This window comes from Euprymna scolopes, chromosome 32 (genome assembly GCF_053919585.1).
Source record: "Euprymna scolopes isolate OS-2025 chromosome 32, ASM5391958v1, whole genome shotgun sequence".
Classification (NCBI taxonomy): Eukaryota; Metazoa; Mollusca; class Cephalopoda; order Sepiida; family Sepiolidae; genus Euprymna; species Euprymna scolopes.
The window spans coordinates 89,002,132-89,028,192 of NC_136513.1; the positions used below are offsets into that span (position 1 = coordinate 89,002,132).

The window sequence follows — 26,061 nt, forward strand, 5'->3', positions numbered from 1 at the left end:
TCATCCGCCATATCTGCATTATATTTTCCTTTGCTTGTCTGTTTGTTTGTCTGTTTGTTTGTCTGTTTGTTTGTCTGTCAGTTTCAAATTTTCTCAGATACTACTGGATGATCTGGCTGAAAACCTTTTCTTGCATGGAACTGTCTTGTGCAAGTAATTATTTTTGTTTATAAGAAAATGATCTCCGAAGTTTTTTTTTAATTTTTTTTTTTACATAGTGATCACCACTTATCAAGGCCTGGAAACCACTCAGGGATAAGGGTTATTGCAAGTACATTACGTTAGTGAGGAGATTTGATGAAGTGTTTACTTAAGAGGGCGGTTCATTAGGAATTTGTTAACATTGGACTTGAAAACATCCAAGTTGTAGTCCAGAGGGAAGCAGGCAGACGGAACAGAGTTCCACAGGCGTGCAGTTCTAAGAAAGAAGCTTTGTTCATGGAATCCGCATTTTGATTTAGGCACAGATATAGAGTGGGGGAAATTTTTCACAGTGGATTCAGCTAGATGGGTGTTTTTCGTGAAAGATTGGCGAGGGGGGACCAGAGATTGGAGTTCAGACGAGCATCTGCCATGGAAATAACGATAAAACAAGGACATGCTCGCAAAGTCTCTTCTGTGGGAGAGAGGTTGCAGGGTAGAGAAAAGGGCATCCCCCACTAAGCCACGAAGTCTATTTTGTACTCTGTCAAGGCAAGTTTTCATTAATTATTGCTTGTCTGTTGATTTTGAGAGTAACTCAGTTGTTCAAGATCTGTCCTCATACCCGTCCTGCAGCTGAGAGAAGAACGACCAGCCAATTTGTTAAAGGCATTGTCACACAAACTTGTGGCTATGCATGTTTAGTGCACTCTGGGCATCAGAGTGATAATTTGCAGTGACCAGTCAGTATCTGGTTGTATTTTGAAGGGTCTATCACTAGACGAAAAGTGTAGCTACTGGGACTTATAGTTAGTGCACATCCTCTTGCCTATGTGGCTAGCCTTCCCAAATGGTCACCCATCTGGCACTAGTTAAGCTAATTGTTGCTTAACCTATGTGATCATGCAAGAACCGGTGTGTCAACGTGATTATATATATATATATATATATATATATATATATATATATATATATATATAGTAGTAAGTTATGAAAATATATATGACAATTAAGCTACACAGAATATTCCGCGTTTCATTCTCGTGAGAATTCATCAGGCTTGACAAATTCTCACAAGAAAAAATGCGGAATATTCTGTGTAGTTTAATTGCTATATACATTTTCATAACTTACTACCTAGCTCTACCTACGTATTGAGCACTGTTGAAGTAAATACTGAAAAATTTACGCATAAAATTATATCTTCGTATATCAATTTAAGTAATCAAATATATATGTATATATGTATATATATATATATATATATATATATATATATATATATATATATATATATATAATAGTAAAATTTAGTGTTTTAAGAGAACTATCACGCACACGCAATCAGTTTTCATTCCCTTCACACTCATAAATTTTGTTTGTTTTTATTTTGTTCTTTTATTTTTTATTTTTAATATTATTTAAGCATACACAATAATTTTCATATATATATATATATTTATATATATATATATATATATATATATATATATATTTAATTATATAATTTCGATTGATTCGATACATTAGTTTGATCTTGGAAATATCATAAAGGCTCACACTATCAATACATACATCGATCGGAGAATCGGTTACATTTGGTATCTTTAGGTCTGAGGGCTGTGTTTCCAGTGCTTCTGAGAAACCGACCGTATCGATGGAAGATCGAACTAATGTATACGCTTCTTGAAAGTATCCATACATACATACACACATATATATATATATATATATATATATATATATATATATATATATTGCGAACAACAACAAATCTGATGCAGAGAGAGAGAGAGAGAGAGAGAGAGAGAGAGAGAGAGAGAGAGAAGAAATAATTATAGAAGGAAGTTACTGAAGACAGACAAGAAATAGTCGATTCATCCCAATTATTTCTAAAGTGTCTCATGCATTTGTGTGTGTGTGTGCGTGCGCCCGCGCGTAAATATCATAATTTACATTCTACCTGCAGCGATATATATGTGAATTTGTGTGTATTTATGTGTGTGTGCGTGTGTGTGTCCGAGTGCGCAGTATATATATATATATATATATATATATATATATATATATATATATATATATATATATATATATATATATATATAAAACTTGAAAATCAGATTCTCGAAATCGGAACAAAGCCGAATCAAGATGCCAGATTTTGCATATACAAGGAAATCAATATCCTTTCAGGTAGAGTTCTATACCAATAATACGCAATTAAAAGAACAATAAAATTAAAGCAGCAAGTAATTGAAAAAATCAATAAGAAATAATTACGATTAAATTAATAATAATATATGCAACATATAACAAACACATACACACAATAAATGTACAATTAAAAATGATGGTAAGGTGCACGTGCCATTGATAAAGGAAGAGAGAGCGGAGGGGTAGGGAGGAGAGGGGGTGCTTATTATAAAGTGCGGGTATTCTCTGTTTGCGGCTTTTTCTTCCTTCTTTTCACCCGTGCGCGGAGAGTGACGCGCCATTCAAGGGCAGATAACCGCGCAGTTATGGCGGCCGCTTGACAAGATGGTGGCTCGCTACTTGGCATTGTTCTCCGATTCCGCGTCGCAGACGAAACCCGAAGACCCTCGAAAACCTTAGGCACCAGACAGCGGTCAACAATGGTCAGGTGTCGCGTTTGAAAGGGACCAAAGGATCCGGGGTGGTTGGACCGGGAAGGTACCCCCCGTTTCTTTAACCCCTCGGACGAAAGCGATTCATACACACACACACACACACGTACATAAGTATATATACATGTATATTTATATATACATAATACGTGTTCGCCTTGCCTCTCTCCATCCATCCATCAGGATCGCTCAGGAGTGTGTTTATGCAAAAAGGAAACAAAACAAAAACCAGTGAAAGAGTACGGACGTGGACGTCCCCCCAGGGCTCATGCCAGCTCCTAAGGTTCTAACCACCAACCCAAACCATGGCACATATATTCCATGGGTTCGAACTTCTTTTATTCAAAAGGTTCCATGCCGAACCGTCTCTTTGGCACGAATGGAAGAACAGGCTACTGGAAAAAAGCCGCGATGCCACAAATCCGTCGGCTCTTATCGATTTGGAGGACATTGGAGTGAGTAGAAAATTTATAAAAAAAAAACAAACAAAAAACATTTTTTTTAATTTGTTTATGTGTGTACTATATATATATGTATATGTATATATATATATATATATATATATATATATATATATATGTTTCTATTTCTCTCTCTCATATATATATATATAAGTGAATATGTCTGTGTGTCTGTGTACATTTTCCTTCGCAATAACTATTAATTTTCAGTCTACAGACTCGAAATTTGATATACAGGATACTAAGATTTGGGAAAATCTATGTGATCGGTTTTCGGACAGAATTTTGGCTGTTAAGGGGTCAAAGTTCAACGATTTTACCTTTGAGAACTCTACCAAACTCCTCGGCCAATTTTCGGTATAAACAATTGAAAGTTTAGATATAGGTTCCTTGGACATGGATCTAACTTAATAACTTGATTTGAGCCCAAAACAACAAATTTTCAGGGGTCATAATAGGGGTGAAAGTTAAAAATATTGACCATATATTTTTTTGCTCAGTATACACCTCCAAACACCCGGGCAACGCCGATCACCCATGCTTAGCATGGGCCATGCTAGTATATATATAAATAGGTAGATTCAGCCACTCTGATGAGTCGTGGACGACGGAACACGCGTCAGTGGATAATTGTATTTTAAAAACAATATACATGCCGCTGCCGCTCCCCGTTTGGGGGTACCAAATTGGTAAAAGGGAAAACTATTCCCAACTCGCATTTAGGTAAAAATAATTGAATTATTTAAAACCTATCACAAAAACCAATATATACATCTAAATTAATCCCCCGATGTTTACTAAGGTTTTGCTCGTAGCTGTCTGCTGCAAAATGAAACTTGTTTTTTTTTTTGTTTTGTTTTTTTAAATTTTTAACAATTTGAAAAAAAAAAAAAATCCCCAAAAACTAATTTCATTTTGCAGGTGACAGCTACGAGCAAAACCTTAGTAAACATCGGGGGACTAATCTTAAATTTAACCCTATTATTATTAAACTTGTATCATGTTCCGGGTTCATCCGCCATCACCGACAACTATCCTTTTACTTCTATGCTAAGTAAGAACTCCTTACAATGTTTGGCGGACCTGAACGAGATCACCCCCCCCCCCCAGAACGGCTTTCGAAATAAACACTCTCCAACCTCCCCATGTTAAGAATGGCTTTTGGTTTCTTGCAATTTTTTCAATGGGTCATTATTGATTGATTGAACACTAATATTAAGGGGGGTGATTCTCGTTCAGGTCTGCTTTATGTTTACGTCTGTATGTATGGGGGGGGGGGGGCAGCCAAAAAGAATTAGCGAAATTTTTTTTAAAAGGAAACTTATCGGGATAATGCAAAGATCAACACTTGAGGTGGAGCTTAAAAGATAATGAATAAAAGTACAACAATATAAAAATTCGGGTTTGTATTAGATTCGAAAAAGTTGTCAGAAAACAAATATATAACAAATAAATGTTATCAAAGGCAAGATAAGTTACTTTTCTACCAAACTGGATATATTTTTCATATTTTTATTCAATGTAACATGTTTATTCAGCTCGAAAAACATACAGTGTTTACCGATGTATTGGAAAATTCAAGATGGCGCCTCACTCCGTCTTTAACACGGTAAGTTTTGAAAAAGGTGTTATAAATAAAAAAACTAGACAACATACTATTAAAAACCAGCCGAATATATGTCAACCTATGTCACGGTAACATATATTGAGCGAGTTTTTAACAGTATTTTATCCAGTTTTTTTTATTTATAACACCTTTTTCCAAACTTACCGTGTTAAAGAGGGAGTGAGGAGGCGCTATCTTGAATGTTCCAATACATCGGTAAACACTGTATGTTTTTCGAGCTGAATAAACATGTTACATTGAATAAAAACACGAAAAATATATCCAGTTTGGTAGAAAAGTAACTTATCTTGCCTTTGATAACATTTATTTGTTATATATTTGTTTTTTGACAACTTTTTCGAATCTATGTGTACAACAATACAAACCCGAAAATTCTATTCAATAGGGAGATTACATCAATTAGGGGTGTAAGCTAAATAGGGATTCGAAATACTTAGCCTATTTGGTGCTAGTTGCAGAGAGTGATCCGCGCTATAGTTTTATGTCCTTTTATTCTTTATCTCCCCCCTTCTCTCTCTATATATATATAGAGAGAGAGAGAGAGGAAAAAAGTCTATATTCCAAATTTCAAGATGTTGACCATCTTACTGTTTATTCCTTTAAGTAAGTTGACATGTGTAATTCTTCACAGCACCTGTTTCGTAGTGCAAAATCATTCATTTAATATATATATATATATATATATTTTTTTTTTTTTTTTTTTTCTGGAGAAATATATTTTCTTATAATATATATCAGTCCTTATTTAAGAAGTTCAATGTAATTACAGAGCAATATAAAGAATAAATGACAAAAAGTTATATTCCAAAATTCATGATGTTGACCATCTTATAATTTATTCCTTTAATTCAGTTGACTTATACAATTTGGAATAAAGGAATAAATTATAAGATGGTCAACATCATGAATTTTGGAATATAACTTTTTGTCATGTATTCTCTCTCTCTATCTATCTATATCTATATATATTTCTGCGCAAATATTTTTTATTCACTTATATTTCCTTTTTATATATACTATTCCTTATTTAAGAAGCTCAATGTAATTACAGAGCATATAATGAATAAATGACAAAAGTTATATTCCAAATTTAATGATGTTGACCATCTTACAATTTATTCCTTTAATTCAGTTGACATTTACACTTCTTGACAGTATCTGTTTCGTAGCACAAAATCAATCACTTAATTATATCAATCAGTGAATCTATTTTGCCCTTAACTCATCAGAAGAAATAGCAACTATCAAAACACCACAATGAAATAAAATGTGTTTGGACATGATTAAAAAAATCCCGAAATTGGAAGTGGAGCTGTAATTACCTTATTTGCTTACATTACGCCATTTTGAACTTAGAAAATTACATGTTTTCAATCCCAAACAAGGCATATTGCCAATTGGACATAAGGAACTACTACTTTTTTTTTTTTTTTTTTTTTTTACACAGTGATCACCACTTATCAAGGCCCGGAAGCCACTCAGGGATAAGGGTTATTGCAAGTACATTACGTTAGTGTGGAGATTTGATGAAGTGTTTACTTAAGGGGGCGGTTCATTAGGAATTTGTTAACGTTAGACTTGAACACATCCAAGTTGTAGTCCGGAGGGAAGCAGGCAGACGGAACAGAGTTCCACAGGCGTGCAGTTCTAAGAAAGAAGCTTTGTTCATGGAATCCGCGTTTTGATTTAGGCACAGATATAGAGTGGGGGAAATTGGGGAGCTGAGCAGCGAGATGTCTGTTCACATTACATTTAAATTTCTGCAGATTAGTACAGTCAGAAGCAGGAAACTGGGAAGGGATTTCAAAGTGTAGCAGTTCGAGGGAATAAACCAAGTAGAAAATCTTCCGCCATCTTAAGTATCTCAACAGTGAAAGGGTGGATCATTTAGTTCTCTCTAATCGCAAGAACTGTGACACCAGGGTTGGAAGATGGGATCGAGAAGGGACACTTTGACCTGCAAACAGTTCCTGGGTAACCCCGTCGGTATTCCTCTGTAAGGACATCTCAGGCGATTAGCAATAAATTAACCCCCTTCTCAAAGAGGGAAGGCAAAGCCTGGGAGGGTAGATCTCCTGGGATGTATATATATATATATATATAATAAATTCCATAGCCAAACAACGTCGCAGACCACAAGAGCCATGACAGTCAAAGACTAGAGTTTCGCCCTCATTTGAGCTCATCAGTTAGACACATCCGAACTCAGGATTCGAAACCCGAGCCTCCTGCATGCAAGTCAAGCACTCTACCAACTGAGCAAACGCCATGCACACAAGAATTCCTATTAACCAACACAGATCAAGCAAACCGCGCCAAAATCCGACAAAATATATATTATAGTAAATATTATGTCAGCTCCTGTAAGAAACTCGTTTCTTATCGTTCATCACTTTCAGTTGAAATAAAGTCGGTCAATTTAGCTTTTATACGTAGATCATCGTATAATGATTAGATCACTCTGATAGAAGTTACAAAACATTTAAAAATAAATGTTTAAAATTCAACAATATTTCTCGCGGTTAACGGTGGCCGAATGGACTAGATCCTTGCTAATGAAGCCAGAGTTGGCTTCTGTTGCCGGGTTCGAATCTATCGACCAGTGTTAATCGTGACACCCTACACTGAAGATTCCCGAAAGGATGAAACACTAGTGTCTGTAGGTATTTAATAGTTATTAGAGTAAATATATATATATTAGATGAGAGGTCTAAAAGAGCAATGTTTCAATTAATGTATGAATACTTTGAAAGTGCTGTGCTTGGAGGTATATATATATATATATATATATATATATATATATATATATATATATATATATAAAATGGGTTAATAAATTCCAACGAAAGAAAGATGTATATTTAAATAAGGGAGTAGTCACCAACAATGTGTATTTTTTAACATTATTTTATCATTCCGTGTCTTGGTTTTTCATTGAGAATTTATGTTTGGATCATTGTAATAATTGTCTGAAACGCGCGTAAACGATTTCAATGACTTAAAAACATTATTACAATGATCCAAACATAAATTCTCAATGAAAAACCAAGACACGGAATAATAAAATAATGTTAAAAAATACACATTGTTGGTGACTACTCCCTTATTTAAATATATATATATATATATATATATATATATATATATTTTTAATTTCACCTTTCCTTCTCCTGAAAAATATCTTTTTACTATTTTCTTTTTTAATGACCCCCCCCCTTTTCTAACCATGGAAACAATAAGCGTGTCTTTAATTGCCAATTGCCTTCACACGTGGTGAGAGGCACAAAGTCGGGTTTTTTTTTTTTTTTTGTTTTTTTATGCGAGGAAAATCCAGCTCCTCCAAAAAAAATGGGAGGCAACTCTGAATTAAGTCAAAAATTATTTGCCTCAGTCTAAAAGGATTCCTTAAAGATGATCTGTCGCATCAGAACAGTGAACACTAACAGATACTACACTTTCCTCTTAGATAAAAAACTAAAAAAAAAAAGTAGTTTAGCAATTATTTTCTGAGAAAAGAGTAATTTTATAGTCACTTCCATCTCCAATTCAGTGTTTTTTAGGCGGAAAAAACCCGTTAATCTTGCCACTAACCCTAAGTCTGTGTGTACTGACCAAAGATCATTCCCCGCATCCCTAAAAGAACTGATCCTTGATATGACCTGAAACTATATCCGATGATGAGGCCCCAGCTTGCGTGCTTTGGGGAGTGTGGAGCCACCCCTTAATTGTCATTGCTCCCAGGTCCACTTTGATCCAGAGTGGTAGTACCTGTTAGGGTCTCAACTATGGGTTAAATAGAAAAAGAAGAAATTTAGGTAAATTTTTACGACGTGCCCCAGCATATTATAAATACCCTCCCCCCAAATGTTAAGAACAGCTTTCAGAATAAACACTCCACACCCTGAAAAGTCGTTAACATGGGGAAGTTGGGCGGTTTTTATTCCGAAAACCGTTCTTAACATGGGGAAGTTGGGAGGTGTTTATTCTGAAAGCCGTTCTTAACATGGGGTGGTTGGGGGTGTTTATACTACGCTGAGGCGGGTCGTAAAAAAGATACCGAAATTTGGTCAATGTGCGCTAGAGTACCAACTAAGTAAAAATTCAATGCGCCCGTGCTAAAACAAACATGGCAACTAGTGAAAACAATACGGAAAATTAGATAGTAAAGGTCTTAATGTCATTTGGCGACAATTTTAAATGTGGTATTCGTTTAACACAGAGCCGAATACACCAACTTTTTGATGTTAGATCTTAAGTTGGTACTCTAGCGCACATTGACCAAAAATAAAAATAATTTGAATACCTTTTGATTAGTTAATTTTGTAAAATCAGTGTTAATGAGCCAGCTGATGAGGGTTCAACCTCAATCAAATCATAACAAAAACTAAACAACTATTATTTAATGCTCATTCACCAATATATGAGGCCAGAAAGGTGAAAACAGATACTACACTCTATACTTTGTTGGTAGGTTTTCAATGCAAGGAAAATTCAGCCTCTGTCCCATCGTCGAAACGTTGCATCCCTCTGCCTGTTCTACAAGTACTATAATGGTGAATGCTCTGAAGAACTGCAAGCACTTGTGCCCCCACGACGTGAACACCCTCGACAGACCCGACAAGCTGCAAAATCCCACCCCCACACTGTAGAGATCCCTAGATGTAAAAGATCCTTCTACTCCAGTAGTTTCTTCCCCAGAACTGCTAGACTTTGGAATTCCATTCCGGGTCACTGCTTCCCCAACTGTACTGACATGCATAAGTTCAAGTGCAACGTGAACCAACATCTCGCTGCCCTAATCCCTACATAGTACCCCAGTAGATGTTTCCCCTGATAGTAGCCCCCTACACCAAAGTGGCAATGTGCCTTGTTTGGGGTGAAAATGTAATAAAAAAAAAACAAAAAAATATATATATATATGAGGCCAGAAAGGTGAAGTGTAATATCAAAACAGATACTACACTCTATACTTTGTTGGTAGGTTTTCAATGCAAGGAAAATTCAGCTCCCCCAAATTAAGGAAAATCTAGGTGCCTCTCAAAAATGCATTATATCTATATCTATGAAAGTGAAATTGTCTGTGTGTCTGTACATTTCCCTACCAAATTACTCTGTCAATTATCAGTCTACAGACTCTAGATTTGACATAAGGGGTGGTGAGATTTGGGGAAATCTTTTTTAATGGGTTTTCGGCCAGAAATCTGGCTGTCAAGGGGGCCAAAGTTCAACGATTTGACCTTTGAAAACTCTACCAAACTACTCCGCCAATTTTGGGTATAAACACTTGAAATTTTAGATGTAGGTTCCTTGGACATGGATCAAACTTTTTAACTTGATTTGAGCCCAAAACAGATGTTAAGGGGTCAAATTAAGGTAAAAAAAAAAAAAAAATTTGACCTCTCTGCCAATTTTTGGTTTAAACATTTGAAATTTTACATAAAGTGTATTCAGACATAGGGCAAGCTTTTTAATCGGTTTTTGGCCGAAAATTTAGCTGGCAAGAGGTCAGAGTTGAAAGAGTTGACCTTTGCAGACTCTACCGAACTCCTCCGCCAATTTTGGGCCTAAACACTTGAAATTTTAGATGTAGGTTACCTGAACATGAGTCAAACCTTTTAATATGTGTGTGTATATATATATATATATATATATATATATATATATATATATATATATATGAACAGTACATATGGTCCGAGCAAAGCCGGGCTGAACTGCTAGTTAATAATAATGGTAGTTGCTCCAGTCCAGAAGGATTTCTTTCACTGACCAAGACAGAACAGATTCTACACTTTAATCCTTGTCCAAATACTGGATGCTCAGGTTGGGGTGATTTTTTTTCTTCTTCATTATTTAACTTTTGAAGGTTTGCTATTATTACAGTCATTAGTATTAATATTGGTTCTACAGAATCCGAACCGAAGTGTTTTTTTTTTATTTTTATTTTTTAATTCTTACCCTAAACCAAGTTTAAGGTTTAGTTCAGCACAGGGCCAGTTTGGTTCGGTTCAAATTCTGTAGAAGCACCTTCACATTAAATATTAATTGTATTTCGGAGTGGGAGTTTAGAGAAAAATAATGAAAAGTATATTTACATGTTTTTCTTAATATTTGTGCAGAATACGGACCGTGCTATTTTTTTATTTATGATTTTTAATAGAAAAAATATATTATGAAACTTGAATTTAACTTGAAAATACTGTTTTAAAAAATAGCGCGGTAGCATAAGCACCAAAAATAAATAAAATCCCATTCCCGATTGGTTTCTAAATAACATTATTTCGACACGGTCCGTATTCTGCATAAGTACCCTTCTCTTTAAATGAAGATTTTCTTTTGGAGTGTTCGATTTAATCTAATTTTAAATTTTCGGTTGTAATATTAGGTTGATATATAAAAATATAAATTAATATGTATTTATAAAAGTTACGTAGATGCGAGACGCACAAATTTTGTTGACGGGCTTGAACACGGAAACTTCCTCTTTTGTTAAACACGAAAAGAGATTAAAAAAAAAAAAGAAATAAATAACTGATTATTTAAAATGGTGTTGATTCGCGGATATCTGGTATTTGGGTGTGTTAAAAAAGAAAAAAAAAAATTCTGATATTTTAAAAACAAGTCTAGTACCATGAAATGGGTCTTCCTGGAAACCCCAAATAGAAAAGGTCCTGAAATAGTAGTTTCCGAATAATCTATCGGGCTTTCTTGTTCCCACTACAATTTATAAGAATGGAAACTAAAAGAAACGAATCTCCATAATAAACCACCCTCCACCCTCATTTTATTAAGGAAAAAAGGAGGGGGGGGAACTTAAAATATAATTATTTGGTTATTTAGAATTCGATTTAATTGAAAAGATAAAAACAAACAGAAAATACAAATCTTTAATAATGTACGTACTCCTCTCGGAACGTAGATATCATATTCCAAAAAGTACGTACATTGATCAAGTAGTTTTCAAATTTTATTACGAAGCAAGGCGTTATTTATGATCCGCCATTATGTATAAATAAGGAGGAGACAACTCTATCCGAACTATCGAGATGAAAATCAGCCGTGTAATGGATACAATTTGCTATTAAAATCGTTAAAAATCTTGGTGCTAATGCAGAGAGTGATCCGCGCTATTTTTTTAATCGTATTTCCACGTTTAATTAAAGTTTTATGTTTTTTTTATTCAATTGTAAGGTTAAAGTACAGAATAGATACAAAACACCCTCCCCATGTTAAGAATGGCTTTTTAAACAATATCGTTATTATTTCAGCACGGATCACTCTGCATGAGTACCAAAGTCTTTGAAAAAATATTTTGTATGTGTAAAAATAAATATATATTCGTTTACGTAATTTTTGGAATATGACTTTTTTTTTGTTTCCGAATAAGAATCATAATTTGTATTATTCGGATTATCTTGGTTGTTTATTCACAACGTTTCTACCGATATGTGATCTGTCTTTGTCAAATACTTTTTTTTTTTTTTTTTCCGAATCTGGAAACCTTAACGGCAAAGGCGGAGAACCTGAACTGAATCTTGTAGTTAATCCTTTATTTAATTTGCGGTGTGAGATTGTCCTCGGGGACCCATGGCTTAACGATTACGAGCGTTCGTTAAGAATCAGTTCTAAGTGAGAATCTTCGGGGGGGGGGGCGTTCAATTCTTACTATAGGCGATAATAATTAAAAATAACACAATTAACATTTCTACTTGGTCATGGCTGACGGAATGAAAACAATCTTTCTTTGTGGAGTAAATAAAGTCTTCAGTTCGAAATTTATGATAGGTTTTTGGGTTCGGTAAGGTTTCCAATTAAAAAAAAAAAAATGCACCCGAAGAAGGTCGGAGGTTATATTGGCCGAAATGTTGCGAATATGATAAACAAGATGAGAATAGTATTCTCTGATTTATTGTTTTTCAATCGCACCCTTAAACACAAACATCGTTTCTTTCTTAAAAAAGAAAAGAAAAAAAAATGGGTGCTTGTGGAGTTGTGGAGTTATTGAATCGCGCTAATTTTAAAAGGTATTGCAAGGTAAATCAAAGTTTTACGATATCTTTTTTAAATTGTTAGGTGAAAGTACAGAATATTTACAAAACAACCCCCTTTCCCCATGTTAAAAACGGCTTTCTAAATGATCTTTCAGCACGGTACAATAAGTGCTTAAGCACCACCATTTTTTTATTATTAAATTCTTAGGTGAAAGTACAGAATAGTTACAAAACACCCTCCTTTCCCCATGTTAAGAACGGCTTTCTAAATGTTATTTCAGCACGGTTCAATTAGTGCATATGCACATCATTTTTGATACTTAAGTACCAAAAATGATGAAGTAAATTAGAATTAAAAGAATTACCCGTCTGAAGAAGGATACAAGTAATTCTCTGAACAGATCTGTCGTGCACCATTTTTATGTCCCCTTATGAAAATTGAAATGGAGGTATAATGCCACGAAACCTTATGCCTAGAATCATTATTCTTATCAGAACCCATTAAACATAATTTTGATTCTAGAAAATGTCTAAGATTTAATGTTTAAGGTGTCTTAAGAAAAATGGAAAAGAAATCTTCGTGCTAATGAATGCACTTAATGATCCGCGCTATTTTTTTTAAATCGTATTTCCAAGTTTAATTAAAGTTTTATGCTATGTTTTTTTTTTTATTCAATTGTAAGGTTAAAGTACAGAATAGGTACAAAACACCCTTCCCTCCCCATGTTAAGAATGGCTTTTTAAATAATAACGTTATTTCAGCACGGATCACTGCATGGAGTATCGAAATCTTATTTAATTGGCGTTTGATGATTATAGATTCTAAGCAAATCAAATATTTTAATTTAAAATCGGGAGTATTTTTTTTTTAAATCCCTTTAAAGAAATTGGAATTTGGGGAATATTTAGTGTCAAAATGCCATAAATACTGAAATTGTTTGAATTTTCGAAGTGTTTATAACCCTTCCTTATCCGCCTTTGCATTAAATTAAATATAGCCTACATTATCCATCTTTACACATCGCAATCGTGTTTTGAATAGTGAATCCATAATCCTGTTCATATAGATATAAACCTGTCCAATTTTAAACAGGTTATTGTTTTCGTTGTTGTTTATATTTAATTAAAAATTATTTAAAAAAAGGTTAAAAAGATTAATATTAAATAATAATAATAATAATAATAATAATAATAATAATAATAATAATTTGAATTACCCGTCCCAGGAAGGGTAAAAGTAATTTTGTTTTTGCACCATTTTTATGTCTTACGAGATGCCACTGACTCAACTCATTATTCTGATCCAAAATCCATTAGGATTTTGATTCTAGAAAAGGGTCCAAAATTTAATATTTAAGGATTTTTTTTTTGTTATATGCACGCATATAATAAAAAATTATTTTAAAAGAAAGCTTTTATTAAAAAAAAAATAAATAAATAAAATAGCACACCTTTCTTCACAGGTGTAATAAGATGTTCCCGCTTACGTAAATGAAAACTAGTATTTTTCATTTACGTAAGCGGCGGAAAAAATGTCTGTTTTTTTTCTTTTCATGTTTTTGTGAAGCCATGAAGACAATAATTGATTTGAAATCCATTTCAAAATCTCGTCTGCTCGTGTCAACAGATTGTTTTTCTTCCACCCTTTTTTTTTTATATAGTTTTAAAATTTTAATATTCATATGAACTTTCAAAAAAAATTCCTACCTACCTGGCATTGTCTGAGATTCTTTTTTTTACTTTCATTTTGCCCCCCCCCCGTTTATTTTTTTTTTACCAAATATTTATTTACAGGATTTTGAGATTTAAATTCTAATTATGTTGTATCGTTTGCTCATTTAAATTATTAATTGTATAAAATTATAAAACCGACTAGTGTACTAAGCTGCAGACGTTTAAATGTAAATAGACATCTTGCTGCTCAACTCCCCACAGTCTGCCAGACATAATCCCAAATAGTAACCCATTACGTTCCAAGTGTCAATACACTTTGTTTTGGGGCAAAGAACATTAACAAATTATTAAGTATATATTATTTATGTTGTTTCAATGTCTATAACATGATTGTGAAAAGCTTTCAAAACTTAACATTTTTAATTAAATTGAAAAAAAAAAAAAAAAAAGGAATATTGAAGCCTGTTTAAATTCGCCAGCTTAAAGGCTTCCAAATTCCACTAAAATTTCAGTTACGAACTAATCCGTTCCTTTGTTCAGCTATGAACAAAGGGTTCTTATGCAGAATATGCACCTGGACCTTGCTATATATATATATATATATATATATATATATATATATATATATATATATATATATATATATATTCAGGCAAACATTATTAAAAACAACAGAGATACCTTGCTTAATGATTCTTTTTTTCATTTTTTCGATCTTTCTAATAGAAATTAAAAATATCAAACAGGTTCTTATAAATAATTACTTTCCGAATTATATTGTTGATCAACAAATTAAACTATTGTTACAGTCCCCTAAAAACCTTAACAGCAATACTAGTCAATCTTCTAACACTAACCCTATAGACATATTTTATAAAAACCAAATGACACCAAATTTTAGAGTGGAAGAAAAAATAATTAAAAGCATCATACATAGATATACAGCACCTCTAGAGAACAATTCTAAGATTAGATTTATTATATACTATAAGAAGTATCGAACCCAGAACCCCATCGTTAAAAATAACTCCTCGCCGGCGGCAAAAATGTTGGAGCAAACCAATATTGTGTACAAATTTCAATGCTCCTTTGGAGAGTGTAACTCCGAAAATAAAAACGCATATATTGGACATACAAAAACAACATTGTCCCGTCGATTAACGATGCATTTGAACAGTACTAGCTCAATATACCAGCATTTAACAAATCAACATAGCTGTCCCCCCCCCCTCTAATCTTAGAAAGGTCCTCGTGGACAACACAAGGATTTTGCAACGAGAAAGTAATTGTAAAAAATACTTGAAGCACTATATATAAAAACCCAGCACTCATCTATAAATAGCATTAATTTTGAAAGTAGCAATAATGTGCTGAAATGTTTAGCATAACCAGTATACGACTGGTTTTACTAACATTGCCTTATCCTAATTTTTAATCGAGTTTTTTTTCACTCGTAGATGTATATTTTAATCGACTTTTCATTGACTCTTTTTTATCATTCGTAACTATATATTTCACTTCTATTTTTAATATTTTATCTTCACCTGATGATGATTCAAGAAAGAATCGAAAGCGCTCTTGTGAACCATGGAACATTTGTAAATACCTTCCATCTTGAAGTTAAAAAAATCTTACGAAAGATCGAAAAAATGTAAAAAAGAATCATTAAGCAAGGTATCTCTGTTGTTTTTAATAATGTTTGCCTGAATGAAGGAATGCTGCCTAAATACACTAATATATATATATATATATATATATATATATATATATATATATATATATATATATATATATATATATGATTTTCAAGTTAAATTCAATTTTTTATGGTATTTTTTGTTTATTGTTAGGTGAAAGTACAGAACGCCCTACCCTCCCTAAGAATACGTTTCTAAATAAAAACGTTATTTCAACACGGTCCGTGTTCTGCATAAGTACTTAACAAATGATTACAATGGTTGACTTGTTTATAAAAAAAATTGAAATGCATTATGGTAAATTTAATTTTTTAAAATGGGACTTTTTAAACAAAGAATTCACTTTATTTATTTTTTTTTTGGGGGGGGTGGTGATTTCAATACACATTCAATTAATAAATTAAAATGTAAGGCTCGTAGATACGAGAAACACACGTGCATATGGCATGAGAAATGATTGCACAATTTTATTAACTGATTAAAAATATTTTTGCATTTTCGTTTTTTCAAATAACAAAGATGCATTTGTTTTTATTAAATAAAACAATGAAGTTTGACAATTTGTCATAGAATGTTTTTTTTTTTTAATATCGTAAACCAAAGCTGTACACTTTGTGTGCACGTATGTACGTGCGTGTATATTTATATGTAGTGTGTGTGTGTGTGTATATATATATATGTAGTGTGTGTGTGTATATATATATGTAGTGTGTGTGTGTATATATATATAAATATATATATATATGTAGTGTGTGTGTGTGTATAAATAAATATATATATGTAATGTGTGTGTGTATAAATAAATATATATATGTAATGTGTGTGTGTATAAATAAATATATATATGTAATGTGTGTGTGTATAAATAAATATATATATGTAATGTGTGTGTGTATAAATATATATATATATATGTAGTGTGTGTGTGTATAAATATATATATATGTAGTGTGTGTGTGTATAAATATATATATGTAGTGTGTGTGTATAAATATATATATATATATGTAGTGTGTGTATAAATATATATGTAGTGTGTGTGTGTATAAATATATATATATATACATATATATGTAGTGTGTGTGTGTGTGTATATATATATATATATATATATATATATATATATATATATATATATATATATAAATTTTGTGTTACAAGAGAAAAGCCCACACTGAGCCCAATCAAAGCATGTACTTCAGTGGACACTATCATTGGTTACGATCCTTTGCCTTTTTGCAAAGGTTCTTGGCTTTCGGGCCAAGATCAAAAACGACTTTTTATAAAATTTTATGTTTACAAATTTATTTTATTGCTTATAAAAAAAATAAAAAAAAAATAAACAAACACGCACGATATGATTTCGGAATCTTAGGTAGGACGACACCCCCCCCCCCCCGAGTGCTTGAGGTATTGTGGCGAATGAGAAATTTAGCTAGGATCAAGCATAGACTTTGAACTTTTCTCTTCCCCCCCCCACACACACACACAAATGCACACCCACCCACAAAATATCACAACTGTACATATTTTTATTAAAACGCTGGGAACTGATTAAGTAGGTTCAACCTCCACAGAGTGAATGTGGTATTGTGGTAAATGTTGCCAGTCAAGAGTAATCTTCCAAATGTTCAAATTACGATAGTTACAAAGATCCTGCACCCTCACCCTCCCCAACGTCTTAGGGAGCCTTGTGCCGAAATTTATTGTTTGGATTTGTTTTTTCAATTTTGATTTTAATAATTTTGTAAAAAAAATTTTATGCAATAAATTATATAACTAGGCTCAAACATAGACAAGTAAAGGAAGAGTGATGAAGATGACCAATTTTTGAATGGCCTTGTGCCTAATTTTTTGTTTATTTCTGTTTTGTTGTGAAATTTCCGAGTAAATAAAAAAATATATAACTCAAAGTGTAGTATCTGTTCTTCAGATGCTGTACTTCAATTTCTTGTTCTTTCAGTGGAGGGAAATCCTTCACGACTGAGGCAATTTTTATTTTTGCTCATTTTCTCCATGTTAAAAAACGACCCTGGTGTCTAACTCTGTCCCGTGGGGAGGCATTGTAAATAGGAAAGACCAAAGTGTAATATTAAAAAAAAAAAAAATAAAATAAATAACAAACAAACAAAAAAACTATTTGATTTGTGAATCTTAGGTAGGATGACTCCTGGTATGTTTGTGGTATTATGGTGACTGAGAAGTTTACATGTTAAATTGTATTCCTTTAATGTTTGCGTTATTGTAATGTGTATTTGATTTGAGTTTCAATAGACTAAATATAGCACTTGTACCACCTCGACGTAAATACCCCCGACAAACCCAACAAGCAGCTAAATCCCACCCCTTCACAGTAGAAATCCCTAGATGTAAGAGCGCCTTCTACTCCAGTAGTTTCTTCCCCAGAACTGCTAGACTTTGGAATTCCCTTCCGGGTCCCTGCTTCCCTTACTGTACTGACATGCAGAAGTTCAAGTGTAACTCTGTTCCGTCTGCCTGCTTCCCACCGGACTACAACTTGAATGTCTTCAAGTCCAATGTTAACAAATTCCTAATGAACCGCCCCCTTAAGTAAACACTTCATCAAATCTCCACACTAACGTAATGCACTTGCAATAATAACCCTTATCCCTGAGTGGCTTTTGGGCCTTGATAAGTGGTGATCACTGTGTAAAAAAAAACAAAAAAAAAACGTGAACCAACATTTTGCTGCGTAACTCTCTACATAGTACCCCTGTAGCTTATGTCTCTAATAATAGCCCTCTACATCAAAGTGGCAATGTTCCTTGTTTGGAGTGAAAATGTAATAAAAAAAAAATATATAGGATTAGCATAGACAAATCAAAGGCACAATGATAAGGATGGTAATAGACCCTTTCCACTTTATTGATTGACCTCGTGCCTAATTTTTTGTTAAACTTGTTTGGTGAAATGAAATATATAAACCAAAGTGTAGTATCTGTTCTGATGCCACACTTCAATTTTTTTGACCTCGGTCAATGAAGGAGAAAATATTTTAGTTTTGGCTCAATCTAGTTCCCTCTTTTGGGGAACTGGACCCCCCCCCCTCCTCACCTTAAAAACTGACCTTGTGTCCAAATGTGCCCTAGTTGGGAAGTAGTGACATTATAATCAGTTACAGTCGGTATCTTTAGCCTTGCACGCTGGGTTTCTAGTGTTTCAGTGAAACCGAAGGTATCAATGAAAGATCAATTTGATGTCTAGATTTAATTACATATATATATATATATATATATATATATATATATATATATATATATAGGATTGATATGTAGTTTGCTTGAAGTATTGTGTGGGATAGGTATGTAGTAGAGATTTAGAAGGCTATCACAGTGCAAGGAATGAAATATAGTCGTTGTTGGTAAGAGAAGACGAGAACAAGTGGCGATTTACAAATCAATAAGTACATACACATATATTTTATATATACATATATTTATTCAATTGTATTGGTAAAATGTCTTACTTGTTATGTCTGCGACAATATCCATTATTAATTTCGGAAAAGCTCCCTTTTCAAATGGTGGACGTAACATCGATTCAAAGCATACTAGATGATGGAGCTCCATCATCTAGCATGCTTTGAATCGATCTGTTACACAAACATGTCACAGAAACACAATTTTTACTTCATATAAATTTATTTCAACAGTTAATACATTAAATCTTTGTAATATGATTCATAGAATAGAGATTAAGGGACCTTGCCGAGGATATCTACAGACCTCAAATGGTTAAAAATTCGACCTATACTTCCTCAACCGAATTCTGTATGTTCGCTGGCACCATTTTATCTTCAATCAGGACGTGCTGCAGGATCATCCACCCGAACCCAGTTTAAAGAAGCGACTTTGTTGGTTTGGTCATGCTGTGCATTGCAACATAGAGTTCATTTACAAAGTAATAACTCTAGAACCACTCCAACGTCGAGAATAATGCCTGGGAGGCTAGCTGTAAATTTTTGATGGCTTTGTTATATTTTGAGTTTCATTAAAAGAGAGTCCTAGAGAGAGAGAGAGAGAGAGAGATGTTGTTTTATCTTAGAGATTGTTTGTTTTATGAAGTTTCATATATATTAAAGTTCATTACTTAGAAGTGTTGCTATGGAAACTCTTAGAGTGAGGAGATAGTGTTCAGACATTGTGGAGATAGTGTTTAGACATTGTCGATATGAGATGTCGAGACGTGTATGTAATGACATTTTATAACACAGATATATAGACATATAATACAATTTTCACTTTACCTTTTTGATAGAATCACAAACACAAAGACGAGCTGTATCAAAACACATGATGGGTTTATTTCTTCATGACTGGCCGTGGTTTTCTCATCAAAAATTCAAAGCTTCACATATTAAGTTTAAAAGTGATCGTCTCGCTTCTAGACGTTCGAATTTCAAACTCCAGACTCTCTCTGAGTTTCTCACTGACTGTCTCCCTAACTAACTAACTCTCACTTCCTATATTGAGAAATCCATGCATGTCCGGCCTCGTGAGCAAAATTCACGTGTTTCAACATGCGCGACTTTGCACGTTTCCGACATTATGATTTCCCAATAACCTATTTTTTCTTTGATGTTTTTACAAAGGAATTCAACCTACATATCTAATTTATTTAACCCATATTTTATTATCCACATTCTTTCTAACAATTGAATAGTTTATTTATTATTTATTTCATCAGAATTAACAATTTACTGGACATTCCATTTAAACCTATTGTTCTTTAAAACTTATATCCAAGGTTCGATTTCTGCTTTCTCTCATTTTATTTTCATTTTAAGTAATCTCTCTATTTTTATACTTACATGAAAAGGGGACAGCCCTTATGTAACATCTTGTGTTCATACAGGACACTGGGTGTACGACGGGAGGCAGTGATTCAACCCATTTTGGATGAATGTTATCAAATCAATCAGAAATAGACTTCAATATTTCTTTTGTGTTTTTGTTTGTTTATTTTTTTTTAAACAGTAAATTAATAAACATGACGCAAATTTGGGCCATGTAAAAGCAGACAGAAACATCCATATTATGAGGGTTGTTCGAAGAGTAAGGTCTATATTTAAACTCAAAAAAACTAGAATGTTGAAGAGCTACGAAGACTGGAGTGGTGCCATTAAAACGAGCGACCTTTTGTGCTACAGAATTTATTTTTCTACATAGTTACCACCATTCTCAATGCAGTTTTGCCACTTTTGATGCTTCAACCGTGAAAATCCAGAGCACACTTTGTACACTCACATTTCTGTCGCCACTCTGAAATCGACGAACCCATCTCCTGTGTTTACAAATACTGCATCGGCTTTGTAAACGTTCCATAGGTACCGATAACTGTTAATCAGGTCAGTTTTTTTCTGCATGGAGAAATTCAATAACTCATCTCTGCTTCTGATGCATTTTCGTGACAGATTGGTTTCTTAATCGCATATCGTCAATATCTGCAATAGATAAAATTTTCAGGTTATGAATGTATAAATTCAGTCATCGTAACAATGCAATTTCCAAACCCCCTCTGATCAGTACGGGGGAATAAAAAAAATAGGAGACATTACTTTTAGTACATCCCTTGTACCTATTTACAATGCCTCCCCACGGTGCAGAGTTAGATACCAGGGTCGTTTTTTAACGTGGAGGAAAGGTACAAAGATAAAAATTGTCTCAGTCCTGAAGGGTTTCTCCTCCACCGAAAGAGAACGAGAAATGGAAGTGCAGCATCTGAAGAACAGATACTACACTTTGATCTTGGTCAAAATTTGGATTACTGTTTTAATTTTGAGTGTTATTTTCAAGTTTGGGTTGATGTAACCTCTGACCTTCTTCAGAATTAGTTTACTGTAATTGGGGAATTGTGACGGAGCCATTAGTGCTGTTTTTTTTTTTTTTTTTTTTTTTTACATAGGCATCACCACATTATCAAGGCCAAGAGGCCACTCAAGGATAAGAGTTAAAGAGTGTACAGTAGAAATTGGACAATATAGTAATCATTAGTAATGAAAAGTTGGTTAATTTGATAACTTATATGGAACGGCTCAAGAACTTATTTACGTTAGACTTGAAGACAACCATATTGTAGTCAGCCGGAAAGCAGGAAAACGGAAGACAATTCCACATTATTGATAGTGTTTACAGCTAGACGAGTGTTTCTTGTGAAAGTTTGGCGAGGGGGGACCATAGATTGAAGCTCAGTCGAACACTTTCCATGAAAATAACGATACATGAGAGACAAACTCGCAACATCTCTTCTGTGAGATAGAGGTTGCAAGGAAGAGAAAAGGACATCTCCTACGAGGCTACGAAATCTATTTTGAACTCTATCAAGGCAGGACAAGTCCTTTCTAGCAGCTCCTGCCCAGATGTGGCAACAGTATTCCATCCTTGGACATACCTGGCTCTTATATAGATAGAGAATAGCATCAGCAGTGAGATATCTACCGGATCGATAGAAAGATCCCACCATTTTTCCAGCGGCCTTGGCAACAGATTTGATGTACGTGTTCCATTTAAGATCAGGAGTAATGGTCAAGCCAAGAAGTTAGCAGCAGGAGTAGTGTATGACATATGCAAATGACCAAGCCGGCTGTGCAAAGTGACATCATTGCAGCAATGGGGCAGGAGTTGGAGCTTAGTTAACAAAGTCAGACCTATTAGATTGGAAGCTCTTTTATGGACCCTGTCCAAGATGTGACAACAGTACTTCATGCACGAGTAGTTTTCTAGCTTGATAGAGGGAACCCACCTTCTTTGCAGCAGCCTTTGCAATGTACTCAATGTATTGATTCCTGTTCATATTAGCTGTGAAAGCATGTGTTCAAGACACGTAGGTGACGTCACAGCCGAAATGCGAAGTCACACGTGGCAGGAGAAGGAGGAATAAAGGTCTTTTGTTAAAAACTGTAACAGCAAGAATTCCTCTTTCTTTTTTCTGCGATAGAATCTTCATGTTAACGACAATGGTACAGAATTTTTCTGTTGAACTTGGGAATCTGCACAGAATTTCGAACGTTCGACGGAAAGATTTCCAGAGTTGGACAAGTTACAGCTGAAGAAGGTCGGAGGTTACATCGACCGAAACGTTGGGAAAATATTTCTCAAGATGAGAACAGTAGTCTGAAGAATCCAAATAATATCAATAACCAGTCATCATCTGAGTAAATTAAATGTTTTTATCTTACATTTCTAAACGATTTCAAGTTGGATTTTTATTTATTTTTTTAATTTTTTTTTTTGGAAGATAATTTAAAATGATCTTAGCAAGGTATTATTATTTATGAATGCTTCCTCCTGTATTTTTGTTTCTAAAATTAAAGATTAAATTTTCTCAAAATGATCCCCAAAATAAATGAGCTACAAGTAATTGAAATTGAAAGGAATTTCATTTTCCACAAACTAAACTGACAGTTTTGTTATACGTCTCACTCTTAGACAGGGTTCAAAAGAGAGTTGCCAACCTAATAGGTCCCGCACTGTCAACTAGGCTTCAACCTCTGTCCCATCGACGAAATGTTGCATCCTTATACCTGTTTTAAAAGCATTTTAATGGGAGTTGCTCCGAACTACAAGCTGTTGTACCGCCAACAAACAGCAAAATACCACTCCTTTTTTTTTTTATTTTATTTTTTTTATTACATTTTCACCCCAAACAAGGCACATTGCCACTTTGTTGTAGGGGGCTACAAGGTTTTACCTACTTGGCCTTTTGGGCAAGATCAAAGTGTAGTATCTGTTCTTCAGATGCTGCAAGCTATGACTAGCTATGACTAGCAAAGACCAGATGTGGGGGCAACCCCACATGCTTGACCATTAACCAGCTCCCATTTCCCACCTCTCGGGAGCTGGTCCCCTTTTTCCCTTCCCCCTCCCTTCACTCCTCACATTAAAAATTGGCCTTGTGCCTAATTTGCTCGGTGGGGGAGCAAATAAATACCATCTGTTCTTCAGATGCTGCACTTCTATTTCTTGTTCTCTTTCAGTGGAGGAGAAATCCTTCACGACTGAGACAATTTTTATTTTTGTACCTTTTCTCCACGTTAAAAAACGACCCTGGTGTCTAACTCTGTCCCGTGGGGAGGCATAGTAAAGAGGTACTATCAGGGACATAAGCATCAGGGGTACTGTGTTAGGAGTTGGACAGCAAAATGTTGGTTCACGTTACTCTTGAACTTCTGCATGTCAGTACAGTTGGGGAAGCAGAGATGTCTAGATGCCAGAAAGTCTTCTACTCTAATAGTTTCTTCACTCAGACTTTGGAATTCCCTTCCGGGTCACTGCTTCCCTGACTGTACTAATATAGATATCTTGCTGCTCAACTCCCTTCAGAGTATCGCTGCAAATTATGTCCCAGATAGTACCTCCCTACATCAAAGTGGCACTATGACTTGTTTGGTGCAAAAATCTATTATATCTATAAAAGTGAACGTGTCCGTGTGTGTCTGTGTCCCTATGCAATAACTCTGTCAATTTTCAGTCTACAGACTCGAAATTTGATATACAGGGTACTGAGATTTGGGAAAATCTTTGTAATCAGTTTTTGGCCAGAAATGTCGCTTTTAAGGGGTCAAAGTTCAACGATTTGACCTTTGAAAACTCTACCAAACTCCTCCGCCAATTTTTGGTCTAAACACTTGAAATTTTAGATATAGGTTCCTTGGACATGGATTTAGCTTTATAACTTGATTTCAGCCCAAAACAAATGTTAAGGGGTCATAATAGGGGTCAAAGTTTAAAAAATTACTTTTTTTTTTTTTTTTTTTTTTGCTCAACCTACACCTTCAAACACCTGGGCAACGCCGGAAAAAAAAAAAACAACAACAAAAAAACAATTGTCAAAAGATAAGCGTTAGTTGCTATTTGAAAAGAAAATCACTCTTAATGTAAAGTCGTGTAATGAAGCTGTGGTGGATGAAAAAAAAAAACGTTTAAATTTGCTTCTAAATCCTTTGCAAAACTTCGCTAGATTTTACACCCAATATTTGTTTAGATATTTTAATGCACACTTTTCGCATTGTCTTGTCCAATGTGGTCCCCAACTTTGTTTGGTAGTGTCTTGTTGTTTTGGCTACTACTCGCAGTTGAGAGTGTCCTGTATCTCTACAAAGCTACCATCCGCCTATGCATGGAGTATTTTTGCTACATCTGGGTTGGATCATTTTCTATTAGTCTCTCCCTCTTAGGGTCCAAAAAAGAATCTCCACTCTAATTGGTTCCACACAATCAACCAAGCTACAACCTCTGTCCCATCACTGCAATGTTGCATCCCTGTGCCTGTTTTATAAGTACTTAATTGGAATGTACTCTGACAAACTTGTGACCCCTTGATGTAAGTATCCTGCCGACTTACCTGGCAAGCAGCAAAATCTCACCTCTTCACTGCAGAGGACTCTAGATGGCATATAGCCTTTTCTGATGCTACACTTATTTTATTTTGTACTTAGTCAATGTTGTGAAAACTCTTAAGGCGATTTTTATTTTTGCCTACTACCAGAGTGCCCCTTTTTTTGGGAGCTGGTTTTTTCTCCCCACATTTAAAATGACCTTGTGTCACATTGCGTCTAAGTGGCAGTATGCCTTGTTTGGGGTTGAACAAGAGTAAAAACAAACAAAATATAAATGAATTACATGTAAATACAAGCCCCCCCTCAACCCTTCGACTTACCTAACAAGCAGCAAAATCTCACCCCTTCACTGTAAAGGACCCTAGATGCTGGGTGCTCTAATAGTTTCTTCTCTTGAACTGCTAAACTTTGGAACCAACCCTCCTTTCTCGTTTCCAGTTTCCCTAACTGTACTGAGATGCAGAAAT

The 26,061-nt window shown here is 34.3% G+C and overlaps 1 protein-coding gene across 1 annotated transcript in view; it reads left to right on the plus strand.

Annotated features, from left to right (window-relative positions):
• Positions 1 to 2,619: 2,619 nt before the first annotated feature.
• Positions 2,620 to 26,061, plus strand: part of LOC145256476 (uncharacterized) — a 61,057-nt gene continuing 37,615 nt past the window's right edge. The window contains exon 1 of the mRNA XM_080115418.1: positions 2,620 to 3,241. Within this exon, the coding sequence (XP_079971544.1) occupies positions 3,092 to 3,241 (150 nt within the window). The 5' untranslated portion in view covers positions 2,620 to 3,091. The remainder of the gene's footprint in view (positions 3,242 to 26,061) is intronic.